Below are 16,098 nucleotides of genomic sequence, written 5' to 3' on the forward strand. Positions count from 1 at the left end.
TCTTCCCACCCCCTCTTCTTTAATGTAATAAAAGCTTCCTTCACAGCGGGAGAAATTTATGCTCGAGATACAGCAACTTTGTAGCTGGTAATTCTCGAGGCCAACGATGTCAAATAATCCATTTTCTCGGGGCTGCGCGGGGGAATAAAAGGATCCTGCTGCACGGAAGGCAGCATGTCGAAGCCCCGCATTTCTCTAGCATGCGACGTTAGCACAAGGGATTGATTTTTTTTTCTTTTTTACGTGGGTGAAAAAAAAAAGGGTCAGCATTTATTTTTATTGCAATAAAAAGTACTGCCCTGTGTTTCCAGAGAACGAGATCCAGTGTCAGCGATCAGTCAATCACTGCAGACCAGTTACCGCTGCGCAGCTTGGCTCAGTAAATAAAAATCCAGACAAAACTGTATGCTGTATATTTTACTCCCATGAAATAAAACACATTTTTTTTCATGTTTGCTGAAAAGTAAAACAATAATATTGTACGAAATGTTATACACAGGGCATGTTTTACATTGCAATATCAGAAACATCATTGCATCCACCAGAAGTACTATTCTAAAACTGATATTCACACAATTTTTTTTAATAATTATATGTTAGAAACATACAGTGTCGCATTTAGTATATACATTCCCTTGCTTGCAAGCGAAAAAATCCTAATCGCTTCTGTGTAACATGCTTTATTTTAAAGCCTAACCTTTTAAAAACACTGTTGTGATATTACTAACAACTGCTTTTATAAAATTAATTTGACATTTCGATATATATACATCCTTTCAGTCATTTTTATGTTAACAATGCTAAACTTAAAAAATAACAAGCTTATAGTAACATTAAAATGTCATATCATATCCAGTCAAACATTTGTCCATATATATATATATATATATGTCCTTGTAACTGTTGAAATACTCTTAGTGAAAGAAAGATCTCAGAATCTGTAGGAGGTCCTTTGAAAACAAAGGAACTATCTTATTTCAGTGGTTTCCTCTTTTTTCCTCTCTCTCTCTCTCTTTTTCTCTCTCTCTGTCTCTGATTTTTCCTCCTTTCTCTTTCTCTCTAGTGCCCATTACTTTCTAGTGTAATTCTCAGTCTCTGCGGGAAATGGGGAGGGATTCCCATGCAGTGTTTCCTACTTGGTTGTCTCACACGGGTCTGTCCACCGCGTACTGGCAAGCACTCAGGTTGGAAGCGGGGTTCTGCACACTGGCATAGCCAAAACTGGAGTGCTGCTTGGCTTTAAGTCTCAGACTCGCCAAGCTCGAGTTACATGTGTCCCTATAAACATACGGAGGTGTTGGAGGAGCATAAGGACAGGCTGGTGTTGGCACTGCAGAATTCAGGGAGGGATTGCTCAAGTTGTTCAAGTTATTCAGGCTGTTGAGGCTGGAGCCGGGGACCCCGGTGACTGCAGAGGGTACCATGCTTGAAGACATACTCATGGAGGAGATGGAGTTTGGAGGGGAGAACATGCTCTGAGAAGACAGAGGGTTGACATTCATGGAGTTGAAGAAAGGAAAGCTTTTGGTGGAGAGGGAAGCGGAGGTCAGGCCCTTGGCTGCCCAGTTGTTGTACGAGTAGCCGGGGTACATGTCATCGTAGGGCTGCATGAGGCCGTTAAACTGTGGACCGAAGCCGTTTTTGCAAAGCTCGGCTTGCTGGTTCCTTTCTCTCTTTCTCCATTTGGCTCTGCGGTTCTTGAACCAAACCTTTGGAAACGGGGGGAGAGGGAGGGAGATGCGAGACGCCAGTTAGTCAGGAACCACCACCATCACCGCAGCCCTTTGCAAGCTCTCGGGGCAACAGCCGAGCGTGTCCGTATACACATATGTATATATAAATGTGTACGTACATATATATATATATACACACACACACATACATATAGAGGTTCGTCTACTCCTCTGCGGAGCCCCGCGCTGGGCCGGGACAGCGATGTGCTGCCGGGGCCGCCGGGGTTTAGCAGGGCAGACCCGTGGCAGCGCCATCCACCATCACAGTGAGTGTGTGTGTGTGTTTGTGTTTGTGTCCCCAGCATAATTTGCGATGGTTTAATTCGCGCCACAGAGGCCAACGCTTGCTTTTTCTTTTTTTTGTCCCCTCCTTCCCGTCTTTTTTCTCTTTTTCCTCCCTCCTTCCTTGGCTTATTCCGCACTGGAGCCATCCAGGGGAAATACAAAAGTGCAAAAGCGAGGGCAAAACGCCTGGAAACCCGCGGAATTTTAAGGCGATGTTTCCTATTACGGGGAAGGAGAGGGAAGCCAGCAACTAATAAATCCTTGCTTCAGTTTGTTAAAGCTACAAGTTCCTCCCGCACAAAAGCTTCCAGAGCCGAAAATCACTTTCTAAACAAACTTGTTCGACTGCTCTTTGGCGGAAAAAAGGGGGAGAAAAAAAAAATAAACGCGCCATTTAACGACGTGCTAAATGAGATCTAAGGGACCCTCCCCGCAGACAATGGGGAAAACGTGTCCTTTCCCAATCCACATCTAGGTGTCTGGACCCGTCGGGCAGCCGCCGGCAGCAGCCTTACCGTGTGTATTGGAGCCGCCCCGGGGTGTTTGCTGGAGCACCCCCGGCAGAGGCGGGTTGGGGCCGCCCGGGCACCACGGGGACGGGCCCCGTCTGGCGGCACCGCGCCGCGCGAAACCAAACATCCCCGCAAAAACTGCGCCGACACCGACACCGCTTCGTGCTCTGGCGACTCAGCTGCCCTGGCCGGGCACCGCTCCCCGCCGCGGGGCTGCCCCGGCCGCGCACACCGCCGGCCCGGGGCGGAGAGCCGGCCCCGCTCGCTGCTGTCCCCGGTTCTCACTTTCTCGCTGTCCTCAGTCAACCGCGGGGAGAGGATTTATGTGGGATTTCCGAAAATCTGGGGTTTCGGCCCGTTTGGGGGCTTTTTTTTTTTTTTTTTTTTTTTGTGGGTCCGTCCGTCCCCCGTCCCCCCCCAGCACGGCGTTTGCAGGCGAGCAGGATCCGGCCTCGGTATCTCTGCAGCGCCGTGATGGTCCCATAAATCTCAGAGGGGGGAAAGGGCGGAGAGAGACGCTCGTCGAATTGTGAAACCAAAAGAAAGAGAAAATGCAAGGAAGGGCACGTCGGGAGTGCCTCAGAGTGAAGTAAAAGCCCTTGTGTATTTTACATCTTTTTCTCATTAGAGGCAGCGCAGGTTGCAGCCTGTTCCGAGTTCCTTTCTTGGCTAATGTTTTCATTAGCGTTTCGATCAAAAGGAGCAGGACGCATTGCACGGTGAGGGCGAAACGTGCAGCAAACCATATTCCGGAGAGAGAGAGAGAGATCCCAATCTGTCTCGCTTTGACAGAAATGTCCTGCTCTGCCCTGCTTTTGTGCAAAGGCTCTGAAGTTTGCATACAAACCGAAATCGAAAGCAGCTGCAAACATTTCAGCCCTCCTCCCCGACCCCCCCCCCCTCCTCCCCGACCCCCGCTGCTCGGAGCCGGGGTGTCGTGTCGGGACTTACCCTAACCCTGGCCTCGGTGAGGTTGGTCCAGACGGCGATCTCCTCCCGGGTGGACATGTCCGGGTAGCGATTCCGCTGGAAGGTGGCCTCCAGCTCCTGCAGCTGCTGGCTGGTGAAGTGAGTCCGCTGCCGCCGCTGTCTCTTCTTCTTGGAGGGGTCCTCGGGCCCCGCATCCTCGTTCTTGCTCTGCTGGCTCTTATCTTTCTCTGTAAGGGGAGGAAACAAAAAACAACAAGGCGGAAAACGAGGGCGCCGAAGCCTCCGAAGCCTCCTCTCCAGCGGCTGCGGAAGGGCTTGTCCCCAGCGCTGCCGGATCCCGCTGACTGCCCCTACCGCGGCTCGCCGGTGTAATGATTAACCCGCCCGGCCTCCCGTCGCCGCGGCCTCTCCGCGCCCCGCGGGCACCCACGGGTGGGTTCCTCCCGGAGGAACAGCCACCGCCGGGTGAGCTGGACGGAGCCGCTTCTCCGCCTGTCTGTATGCAAGTTTTTCGCCTATCTGTATCCGTATTGTTCTCCCATCTGTATACCTGTAATCCGTGTTATTTGCCTATCTATACCCATATTATTCTCCTGCCTGTACCGTGCTATTCCTCTGCCTGTATCCGAATTATTCGCCCATCTGTATCCACATCATTCGCCTGTCTCTACCCATATTTGTCTGTCTACACATTCTATTATTCTATTGATAGATATAATATGTCTATCATTCGTCGATCTATATCCATACTATTCGCCCATCTGTATCCACACAATTCGCCCACCGCTGCACATGCCATTCGCCTATCCTTACACATGTCATTATCTTTCTATACGCCGGCACACAGTCACCGCACGCGAAAAAAAACCCACGAAACGGGTCTCGGCTCGGGTGCAGGGCGCTCCCGGGCAGAGGGGCGGCGGCGGCGGCGCATCGCGGGCCGCGGGGCTGCCGGGTCCGCCGGCCGGACCGGGGCCGGGCCGGGCGGGGGTCCCTGCCGCTCGCCCCCTCTTACCTGCGGCCTCGGGGCTGGAGGTGTCGGAGATGGTGTGCACCTCCAGCCGGTGCTTGGCGGACTCCAGGGAGGAGCGCGCCTGCCCCGGCGCCAGCGCCGTCGCCATGGCCAGCGCGGGCTGGTGGTGGTGGTGGCAAGATGATGAAGAGGAGGAGGAGGAGGAAGGTGAGGAGGAGCACAGCTTATTCCCGGCTCCCAGGCGCTCCAGGCTTAACGGGTCCTTCATGCAGTTCATCGGCAAAAGGACGCCAAAGTCTACGTGCGCGCCTGGGGGGTCGACAGGAGAAGGTGTGCGTGTGTCTGTAGGTGTCGGTACGTGTAGGAGGGTCGGCGCGGCGCCCCCTCCGCGGGCGCGGAGCAGCCCCGCGGTTCCGGGGGGTCAGGGCTGCTGGGCGGGGAGCCGCGTCGGGGCGGACGGCGCTCGGCTAGCGCCCGGGCGGCACGGCGAGCCCAGAAGCCCCCGCCGCCCGGGGGGGAGCGGCGGCGGCAGGCGAGCGAGCGAGTCCGGTCCTGCAATCGCCGTCACGGCGACACGGCTGCTCCCCGGCCGGCGGCCCCCGGCCCGCCGCGGGGCTCCGCGGGGCGGGGGCGGCGAGGCGCGGCGGCGCTCCGCGGGGCGCTCCTCTCTGCTGCCCGCGCATGGACCCGCACCGCGGCCGGCCCCGCACCGCATCAGCTCAGCCGCTTCCCTCTTGGCCTGACATCTTAAACCGGCGGCGGCCTTCCCCGCGCCGGCACGTCACCCGCCCCCGCCCCGCCACGCCCCCGCCACGCCCCTCCGCGCCACGCCCCCGCCCCCGCCCCGCCCCGCGCCCCGCCCGCGCAGCCCTGCGCGGCCCGCACCGCCCCCCGCGCTCTCCCGGCAGCGGGCGCGCCCGCCCCCCAAAACCTCGCGTTCTCCGCCCGGTTAGCCCGGCGGGCGGTACCCGCGGCCGGAGAGCCCGGCCTCCGCCGGCCGGCACACGGGGAGCCCCGTCGGGGCGGCTCTGAGTACGCCCGCTCCGCGCCGCGCCGCGCTGCCTTGCGCCCTGGCGGAACTGCGGGGTCGAGGAGCGGAGAGCTCGGCGCTGACAGAGGCGCTGCGGCAGGGAGGAAGACAGCGAGGAACCCCCAGCCCCGATTCCCTCGTTATGGAGGGGGTGGAAAGCAAACGGGAGGGGGCTGCGGCCGGTTAGACGGCGGATCTTTGCCTGGTAACAGCAATAGTAGCAGGAACGGCTACAACACCGACAACTAAACACGAACGACACCAATAACCACCCCTCTGCGGCACGGCCACGGAAAGCTTCACATCACACTCAAAGGAGTAAGGAAGAGCGTGTACATCCCAGCCCCTGAGCACCTGTAATCCCCGCGCTCGCCGGCTCTCTTGTCTCCCTCTGCCTGCGCCGAAGGTGGAGAAAACGGAGGAAAAATCCTCTCGCTGGCACTGCCAGTCCCGTCCCCTCCTTACAGCCGGCTTTCCAACAGCGAGCCCCCAAGGAGGCTTTTCCACCCCAGTTTTACACCTTATTCGCGCAGTTATCCGCAAGGATCGTTCCCCCGTCTCGGCGGGGACACGCGGGGACCCTCCTGCTTCCCGGCGCGGCGCCCAGAGCAGCCCCCGAACCCGCGCCCACGAAAACCGTTTGCAGGGTTTGGCCAAGCCCCGGTCCGGGCGCCGGCTCACAAACCTCTCGCACACGGCCTCCCGACCAGCCCCACCCCGAGATTTAGGGGGGAGCAGCATTTGGCCCCTCAGCCCCGGGCAACGGCAGTAGAGACGGGTTGCGCTGTCCCGCGGTCCCCGTTCACGGGCCCGCTTATAGGGCGGGGGCGAGGCTGCTGTGGACCCGGGTCTCGCAGGAGGAAGGAGGAGCGGGGCTGTTTCCAGCGGGTCTAACGCGGGGTAGGTTGCCCTCCCGTGTCGGTCAGGACCTCCCGGGGCAGAGGAGCCCGTCCCCGAGCCCTGCCCCCGCAGAGCCGGACCTCCCCCCGGGGAGCTGCGGCCCTGGTAGGGATGGGGAGCCCGAGGGAGCCCAGACGCGGAAAATGCAGGTTGCGTCTCTATCTGCAACTCCTCTGCACGGTCATGGGTATCGAAAAGTTACCGAAAGCTTCCCCTTGATGTGGCCCTCCACACCCACATCCCAGAGCCCAAACTTTTCTGTATCCCGTTGCTTCCCCCACTCCCACCCCCCGCAAGGGTCCTCCTGAGCCGCTGATGCTCCTTCGAGGTGCGTATCATCCCTCGCAATCTTACTTATCGCTAAATTATACATATTACTTTCGCAGCCTGTTAGTAAAGAAGGTTAAATTAATTTACATTCTGCTCATTATCTGCTGTTTAAATGACGTGTTTTTATCCCTGAGATTTGGCAAAGAATCTCTTTCCTCAGACCCCACAGCGTTTCGAAGGAGACAATGCTCTTACATTTGTAGTGGATTTTAATCTGATAAGACTCTAATTTACTTAAGTCTTTTAAATAGGGGGTTTAAAATGATTCTAGCCGTTTTCTTATTGAATTTCCTCTAATTCCCCCAAGATCATAAAGTATATGTGTAAAGTAAATATTTCCTCCCTTTGCACCGGCAGCAGATGACCTATAACTAAGTCAATATGAATCCAGCTCCATTCTGCACAATTTGTTTACCAATCATATCCCCGTTTCTTCTTAACCTCTCGCTACCTCCGCGATCCTGCACCCAGAAATCCTCCCCTCCCCAGTCCTTCCCCACGACGGGACCGCGCCGTGGCCGCGGGCGCGGAGCTGCCCCGGCAAACCGGGCACCGCCTCGGCCTGGCTGCGAGGGGCACTAGGAGGGGGCGCTGCCCTTCTCCAGCGCCCACGTCGGGGTTGTAACCAGCCTGCAAAGCCCTGGGGAGGGCGAACCGGAGGGAGAGGGGATACGGTGGTACCCCCCGCCCCCGTTTTCTTTTTTTTTTTTTTTTTCCAACGGGACAATGCAGCCCTCTCGCAGATCAGGCCTTTCCCCCTTTTCCCTTTTTTCTTTTTCTTTCTTTTTTTTTCATTAATTTATTTTTAGTTAGTTTGGAGAAATGCTGGCTTCTTCCGCCGCGACTCGAAACGAAAAGTCCCTCCCGGCTGCGCAGCTCAGAGCGCTTTTTACGCGCTTTATGCGCTTGCAGGGCGCAGCGCCGGTGCCCGCCCCGCTGCGGCCCCCTCTGTGCCGGGACACTCGGCGGGGACAGCCTGGTCCCGGCCCGCTTCCCCCCCAGGGAGCCCCGCATCCCCCAGCCCCAACCGGGACAGACCCCCCCGGCCATCCCCGCGTCCCCAAAAGCGGGGCACAGCACCGGCCCGGGCCCCGGCAGTCCAAAGGGAGAGGGTGCCGGCATTTCCTTACATGCCTTTGATTAAAACTCCCCCCACCCCGGGCAGGAGGGGAGCTACCACGCAGTATTAGTTGTCATGGTGACCATAAATCACGTAAATCCAAAAATACCCACCTATAATCTGAGATGAAGTTTTTATTTCCCGAGTGAAATAATATTTTAAAAGCTGTCAGCCAACCGAAAAACAACCTAATTGTAGTCACCCAAGTAATATATTAGCGGTAAAGGTTTCAATTAAAATGTCAAAAGTGTTTTTTAATTTTTGTTCTTTCTTTTTTTTTTTTCCTGCTGGAAGCTCCCATCCCCTTTCGGGCTCAGGTCCTGGCCAGCTCACCCGTGTACCGCCTGTCTGCGCCTGCTGCGCGGGGCTGGCACCCCCCAAAAAAACCTATTTGGGGGAATTCCCTCTTTCCCTCTTGCTGGGCGCTGCAGGGCTTGCCGGGACGCGCCCCTAGTGAGCTGGGGAATTGGGGTTGCTCCCCACTCCGCTCCACCTTCTGCATTTCCTTTTTAATTTTTCTTTTTTTTTTTTTTTTCTTTTCTCTGATGGTGTTTTTCGACCACCCGCTCCTGCCGCCGGAGATGGCGGCCCGGGAGCCCCGGTGTCGGCCCGGGTGCGGGAGGCGGGCGGCACCGGGAGCGGGGCCCGGAGCTGAGCGGCTCGGCTGGGGGTGCCGGGGGGGAAGTGGCCAGACCTGCTGCGGGTATTTATTTTCCCACTTTTCCTTTATCTCCTTACGGGATCGTTGCTTCTAGGCGTAATACTCTCCTAAATGGATAAATTGGTTTTTATGTAGAGTCTCCAGCTAGTCCTGTTGTCTTTTACCTTTGGCTTGTTGTCTTTCGCCTATCTCGGATTACCGGGTATTCTCCTCGATGAAGAGCCATTAATTACCCATTCAGTCAATATTAGGAAGACTACAGAGCTTTTTACATAGGATTAAGAAAACATCAGATTGTTCCGTTAGTATATTCCTACTCACGAATAAGCTTTCGTTATACATTTAGTTTTCCCTGGAGTGAGGCTAACAACTGCTGCATATATTATTGTCAGACGACGATTGGGGGGGGCCGGAATTATATATCCGAAGCGTAATAAATAACTTTTAATTTGCGCTTGGCGGGAAGGGGCGCGCAGCTTCCCCGGCGCCGCGCAGGGGCAGCGCACCGGCGGCAGTGTCTCCGCCCCGGCCGGGGGAGACCCCGGCTCCACCGCTCGGGTCACAACTCCGGGTACAAATTTGGCCACGTTATGTGGCGGGGAGGGTGCCGCTCAGCTTTGCCTGCTCCGGCTGCCCCCGCTCCGGCTCCGCCTCGCTCCCCCCCCGCGCCCGTTTCCTCCCGCGGGGGCGGAGGCTGAGCGCCCACCTCGTCCCGGGGCTCAAAAAAAAAAAAAAAAAAAAAAAAAAAAGCACCAGGGACCTTGGCTTTGCACGCTGCCGTGTCTTCAGCTGCTCTGGACGGAAAGCTGAATCAGCGTTGGGTTTTTTGTTTTTTGAAAAAGAGATGTTAAGTTACTGAATATTTAGACCAAAGAATATTTTTTTTTCAAGAGTTGAAACAATCAATTTGTGATGCTGAATGAATGTAATTTCAACGTTTTATGTTGGAGGCTGCTGTTTCAGCAATACCTAGATTATCGATTACAGGAAAGGATTCCTTAAGTAGCATTCACAGAGCTAACTGAATAGATTATATATATATACACACACACAAATAGTTTAAGCATCCTTCCGCCCTGCATAAAAATTATTCGAATAAACCCACCAGCAACCATTTACGCGTGCTGTGGACTGTCGAAGCATGTGCTGAAGTTTTCCTAATTTTGTGGGACTCAGCAGCAATTTTCCCGTCTCTCTGGATAAACACGACACCCGCCGGGCTGCGTTTGACACTCTAGGCTGCAATAATATTGTCATACTTTCCCATTTTCCTTTCCCCGCCGTGGCCACCGACCCGTTTCTTCTGGAATAACCCTGCCTCCTTCCCCGCAGGAAGCCAGGGCGCCCGTGTTGTTTTGGAGCGTCTCCTACTGAATTTCGTTTCCTCCTTTCACAGGAGCATCGTTTTGACCAAATATTCGCATTTTTACTATTATTATCAATGCTGCTAGTTAGCGATTATTCTCCTTGTGCCCACCCGTGGTGACTAACTCGCGAAATTACCTGGCCGCCCTCGTAATTTCCGAAACTGAACTTTTACAGAGGGGGTCCCAACTAACCCCTGCTCCGCTTCCTCGCCCCAAGGACCAGACTTTTTGCGAAGTAAATCACATAAAGCACGAAGTTCTGACGGTCAGGCTAGACGAAAATCAACGAGCACCGCGCGATTAAAAGCAAATCAAAGCCAAACCCCAACAAAACCCGCCTGAATCGCGAGAGAACACCCGTGATTCCTACGATGTGCAGCGAGTCGCCCGAGCAGCCCAGGGCTTCTCAGGACTTGCCATTATCCATCGCTCAGAGACACGGGCTGGGGCTGCACACAAGGATCATGCCCCCTCACATCTGCAGGGATATATCCGCACATCTGCAGGGATATATCCGCAGCCGCGGTCGTTCCAAGCTTCCCTTCCCCGTAAATGGTTTTAATGGTCAGGCAACCCCGCGTTGCTTCTTCGGCTCAGACTTAAATTTTAATTAATGGCATTAAAGGTGTTTAGATAGCAATTTTCCTTGCAGCCCGACGGGTAAAAAACAGACCGGCTGATACGGTAACGAGGCAGGAAATTTTGCGTGTACTACAATAATCCGGGTTCATAATTGATGGTTAAGAAAATAACCATTTGTTTCTGGGCAGAGGAAGCAAAAGTTACCGTGTCAGGGAGCATATGTGGATATTACTTTTATAAATACTTAGTCGAATCAAGCTGGCGTGGAAGGGCTCATAAATTTATTATATCAGAAAGGTCCCCACTTTCCCATTAGATCGTGCTAAGGGCTTTGATTAAGACCACCTGTTCGTCGGGAGGAAAAGGCAGGGGAGGGTAAAAAGGCCTTTCTTATTTGCAAACCATATATAAAGCAATGTCACCCTTCCTTTCCACATTATTTAACACTTATTACTGGCCGAGGGAAAAAGTGCCAGACCCTGGTAAAGCCGATTTGTGCACAATTTAATATCATGTATGTTTCCGGGATTAAAAATTATCGGCTCGTAATACCTTCGCGTTTGGAATTACCCCGGATTTTGCTCGCTAACCTTCCTTTGGCCTAAGCGTTTCTTCTTCTAGGGGTTTTGAAGTCCAGCTAGCAAATCCCGCTTAAAGTCTCCGGGGGAGGGTGTACTCGGGAAGGGGACGTGGCTCCTCCTGAAATCACTGGATGTTATTTGACAAATAGCGAGCTGTTTGGCCAAACAGGGTTAATACAGTATTCTTACAAGGAAGTGTTTAACCACGAGACCAGGAATACGTGCATTATTAATTCAGTCTAGTTTCCTGTATTATTAATTCAGGTTAATATATTTTATTTAAACAAAATTACGTTTATCTTGGATTAAACAGTCTCTCGAAATACAGAGCGCTTGTTTTCTTCTTTGTAATATGTTTGCATTGCTGTTTTTCTTTACCACCCGTCGGGCTCGCCTACCAGACCCCCTGAAACGGGCAAGGGAAGAGAAGGCAGGAGCTCGCTCTGCCTGCAGACGGGGCGCTGCGGGGGTGCCTGCCTCTGGAGGCAGGCGAGGGCCGGCCGCTTGTTTACAGGCAGGAGGGGTCAAAAAATAGAAAATAAAAATAAACACGGGAGCGACGCTGCGGGTATCTGAAAGGCGCGCTGACAGCGATGCTTTTTTTTGAGGGGGAACGCGCTGGCGGTGGGTGTTACCGCGCGCCTGCAGCCGCGGGGGTGCCCGGCGCACCCCCCTTCCCCTTTCTCCCGCGGCAGCGCATCTTCAGGCGCAAGTGGCGCCCGGGCGCAAAGCTGCGCCGCGCAACCGGCGGGCAGCAGAGGGCGCCCTGGTGCCGCGCAGGCGGGCCCAGCGCGGAGCTCCCGCCCGCCGCCCCGGCAGCGCGGCCCGCGGAGGGGCGCGGAGGGGCGCGCAGGGGCCGCCGCTTACCATTGGCGCTGGGGGGCGGCCGCCCGAAGAGCTTGCTGCCGGCGGGCTCCTTGCGGCCCTCCGGCGCCTCGCTGAGCTCCCCCTTTTTGAAGTCCGCCTCCTTGGAGAAAAGACACTCGACGGCGGCGGGCTGCACCCCTGGGGACGGGGACACGGGGGAGGGGGACAGGGGAGAAGCGGTCAGCGCCCGCTGCTGCGCACCACCCCGCGGAGGCGGCGTCGCTTCTTGGGGGCTACTCCCGCCTGTCTCCGCACCCGCGCACCGCACCGCAGCGGGGCCGCTGTGCATTCCGGCTCGGCGGGAGATGGTTTCTCTTACCTAGCTGAACACAGGCGGAGACCAGTTTGCGGCAGTTGGACTCCATTACCCGTTATCTGCAAAAGACGAAGGCACCAGAGTTTTAAAACAATTATTTTGGGAGTGAAAAATAAATGCAAAAAAGAAACCCAGCCGCCCAGTAGTCGCGTCGCAGCGATGCTGGCGGGACCCCCATCTTTTCCCAGTGACGTCCGCACGGTGTCCACTTTCTCCGCCTCAAGCTCGGGTCCCACCCGAGTCACACCATGGGATAGGTGCAAACCCCCGTGGCGATTTCCCAGCCTGTCGGACCGCTCGGCCTCCCTCCCCCCCTCATTATTTGGGGACGTGGAAGAGGGTGCGCGAACGTCGCGGCCGTGCTCCTCCCCGGGACACCCCAACCCCCGTCCCAGGGGGTGCCGTGGGGCAGGGGGTACCGGCAGCTGGGCCCCCTGCGCGGCGGGAGATGCGCGGACGCGGTTGCGCCTGCCGAGGCCCCGCTCTCCGGCTGCGCCTCCGCGCTCCCTGGCCGCCGTCGGCGCCTCCCCCGGTTTGAGAGGCTGGGCAGTAAAATCACAGGATTAGTGCCTGATTGAGATGTCTGTTCGTGAGATATTACAAAATTCATTATCACAGCTCTCTACTAACTCGATATGAAGTAACACAGATGGGATTTTATTAGTCCAGGCTTCAAATGTTTACTTATGATAATTTCGGGGGAAATTTGCATGTCACCATCATTTCGGTAATCTTTCTTCTTCTTCTTCGCCTCTTTTTTAATGTCTGAACCGGTCGCATTATTAGGTGGCGCTTAGAAATGCGGCAGCCTGGAGCCGAGGCACGTTTGGGATGAGCAGCGCCGGCCGCAGCGCCCACCGTGCAGGGCTCCGCCGGCCCCGGCCCCGCCGCCGGGCAAGCAGGATGGGACACGGGGAAAAGGGGAGGAAAGGGAATAAAGAAAAAAGAAAAAAGAAAAAAGAAAAAAAAAGAAGAAAAAAGAGGGGGGAAACGGGAAAGTGCGGTTATCAGGATTCCTCCGGGTCTCGTTGTGACACGGCGGCTTCTATTCAAAGCCCAGGGACGCCAGGGAGAAACTCCGCTCCCTCCAGCAGCCGGGCCTAGCACACGAGTTGTGCCTAAATTAATCGGAAGGCGATTAAGAGAACCTTAATTCTTCACCGATGGTCCTTAAACCGGGATAGGTCTCCGTCAAGATTAGTCCTGCATGACAAATTCAGCTGCCCTCCCCCGCCGCCTGCCTCGATGGCTGATTTATCTCACGAGTGGAGACACACAGCTCCCCCCACGCACACGCACCGCCACCGAGGGGAAGTTTTTCCTCTCTCCTGAATCGCCGGTCTCCTCGGAGAAAAGTGCCTTTCCCGGACGGATTATTATTCCTTCCCCGCTCTCAGTTGCCCGTACTGATCCTTCCCTTCCTCCTCACCGTATCCTTTTTTAATTTTTGTTGCAAACCACATCGCGGGGCCAAGGGGAGCGAGAAGCTTTTTCCTATTGTCTCCGGCCCGGCGACTCGAAAGCAACTCCACTTGCTTTTCCATTCCAATTTTTCCGAGCACTCCTCCGCTCTCAATTAAATCCCTCAGCACCTCCGTGCGCTCACAGCCCCAGGAACCGCACCAGCCGTGCGAGTTTTCCCTTTCTCTGCGGCTTGCTGGGCCCGCTCCGCTTAGCAGCAACCTGCTTGGAGCTCTCCGGCTATAACAACTGCAGGGCGCGGACAAAAAAGCGGTGTCACACGGCATTTATTTTATTTTTTTTTCCCTTGTCGGTATATCTCATTATTCCTTCAGGGAGGGGGAAAAAAAAAACCCAAAACCAAAACCAACCGACCAAACCAAAACCCACAACCCCCCAAAAAACCCCAGAGTCCCCTGGCAAATACCTCAGCAACGCCCGAAATAGTGAGGTCCGGGGTTTCGGCGAGAAGGTTTTTGTCAGAGGCCCGCAGTCGCTGCCGGTGGCTCTCGAACGAAAAAGGGGGGCTCCATGCAGGGCCTACCCCTCCGCAGTGCCCGCAGGGGCAGACGGGCCCCGCCGCTCCCCCGCGGGTGGTGCTGAGGGTCCCGGCCGCGGAGCCCGCAGCCGGCGCGGCAGACCCGCTCGCCCGATTTTCTGGTGCCCCGAGCCCGGGCCGGCTCCGCTCCCGTCCCCCGCCCGGGTGCGTGGTTCCGCGGCGGGAAGGCGCTGCCTGCGCGGCCGCTCCGCGGGGCCGGTTCTCCGGCGCCCACCCCGCCGGGGGAGGCCGATGCCGTTACCGCGGGGTAACGGCGCGGGGGACAGCGCTCAGTCCCCTCGCCGACAGCCCTGCGGGACGGGCCGCAGCGGCCCGGGAGGACATCAGCGATTCGAGCCCGCAGCACCCGGCCCGCGGCCCCCCGCCACCCGGCCCGTGGTGCATAGAGCCGGGACCGGCCGGGTTCATAGCCCTGCGCCCGTCCCGCCGACAACCCCCGAGACCGCTCTTCCCCCGCCCCCCTCCACTCACCGGGGCCGGTTGAGTTCTCCGCCCCGCTACTCGCGCTGCTGGTGCTGGTGCCGGTGCTGCCGGGGGCAGCGGGGCCGCGCCGGGCTCCTGCGCTGGCTGCGGGGCCGCGGAGCCGCCGCCGCCGCTGGCTCCCTCCTTCCCCGGCCCTCCCGCGCCCCCGCCCCGCCCCGCCCGCCTCCCCCGGCCCTGACGTCACACAGGCTCCGCCGAACGCTCCCCGCCGCGGGGCCGGGCCGGGCGGGCGGCTGCGCGGCGCTCCGCGGGCACGGGCGCAGCGGCGGCGACCCCCGGCCGCGGAGGGGGCAGGGGGCAGGAGGAAGGACAAAGGGCGGCGGAGGCGGCGCGGCGGCGGGCTAGGTAGCCAGAGGAGAACCGAGGTGAGCGAGGACGGCCGCGGCCCCTCCGCGCCCGCGCAGAGCGCGCCCCGGTCCGCCCCGCCCGGCCGGAGGGGAACGATAACTGTGGCCAAAGTTTCCCGGGCCGGGCCGGCGGCTGTCCTTGCACCAGGTGTGAAGAGGGATCGCCAACCCATTGTGAGAGGTCTCGGTTTCCTTTTTTAACCCACTTTTAAAATTATTATTATTTTTTCTATAATTTTCTTAAATCCCGGGGGTTCTTGTTCGTGCTCGTATCGCTAGCGCAGAGCCGGAGTAGCTGAAATCCCGCCGCTCATCTCTGTTAGTCGCCCTGCCTCGTTTACGGACGACAGCGAGAAAACACTAAACACTACGGCAGGCTCTCTCCCCCTTTTCCCCAAACGACACGGAGCTGACGCCAGAGGGAAATTTATTTTCGATTTTGTGATGTTTTCCGTGTTTAAGAAAATAACGACGTCGGGTATCTCTATTTAGACCAAACTAAACCGATCGCTTTTTCTCGCAGCTTTTCCGCGGCTTTGTTTATAGAGAGACCACGCGAAAATAAAATAGGCTCTTTCTTAACTCGGAGGCTGCACCTGATCTATTTGTGGCTATTTTAAAATTATTTCAGCCTGGAGTGAATTTTAGTTATTTATAGGCGTGGGCAGGGGGCGAGGCAATTATTGCCGGAGGAAGAAAGCGAACCCTTGGAAGCGGCCAAGTTTTCAGCGGGTCGTTTTTTCGGCGGCTCCTGGGGAAGCCCAGCCGCGTTCAGCAGCACCGCCGCTTCCCGGCGTGCACAGAAAAACCCTTTGAATGTGACGCCGCAGCAGTTGTCACGCCAAGCGGAGAGGGTTGCTTCCTCACGCAAGAAATGAAATCGCGTGGGTGTTTTACTAGGGAGAAATAAATTAATTGTGTCCTTGGCTACCCCCGTTTCTGTCCTTGGGAGCACTCTGCCAGGTGAAATCCAGTTTCTCCGCGCATCCGAAGGAGGAGCGGGAGCGAGGGGGACTCCCAGCTCGCACTTCTGTTTCCCTGGGAAAAGCAAATTGCTTGCG

The 16,098-nt window shown here is 56.6% G+C and overlaps 1 protein-coding gene across 3 annotated transcripts; it reads right to left on the reverse strand.

The window, feature by feature from the left end:
• Nucleotides 1-421: 421 nt before the first annotated feature.
• PITX2 (paired like homeodomain 2) lies at nt 422-14,823 on the reverse strand. 3 transcript variants are annotated; one of them, XM_054824268.1, is made up of 6 exons: nt 14,679-14,823; nt 12,191-12,246; nt 11,872-12,009; nt 4,476-4,742; nt 3,482-3,687; nt 422-1,709 (listed from the first exon to the last, which is right to left on the reverse strand). In XM_054824268.1, the coding sequence occupies exons 2-6, from the start codon at nt 12,234-12,236 to the stop codon at nt 1,146-1,148; spliced, it is 1,221 nt and encodes a 406-aa protein (XP_054680243.1). In that variant the 5' UTR covers nt 12,237-12,246; nt 14,679-14,823; the 3' UTR covers nt 422-1,145. The 3 variants fall into 3 exon arrangements, with proteins under 3 accessions (XP_054680243.1, XP_054680244.1, XP_054680245.1); XM_054824269.1 differs by lacking the exon at nt 11,872-12,009; XM_054824270.1 differs by lacking the exon at nt 4,476-4,742.
• Between the last annotated feature and the right edge of the window lie 1,275 nt (nt 14,824-16,098).

The sequence above is a fragment of the Grus americana genome, chromosome 4 (assembly GCF_028858705.1).
Source record: "Grus americana isolate bGruAme1 chromosome 4, bGruAme1.mat, whole genome shotgun sequence".
Taxonomy (NCBI): domain Eukaryota; kingdom Metazoa; phylum Chordata; class Aves; order Gruiformes; family Gruidae; genus Grus; species Grus americana.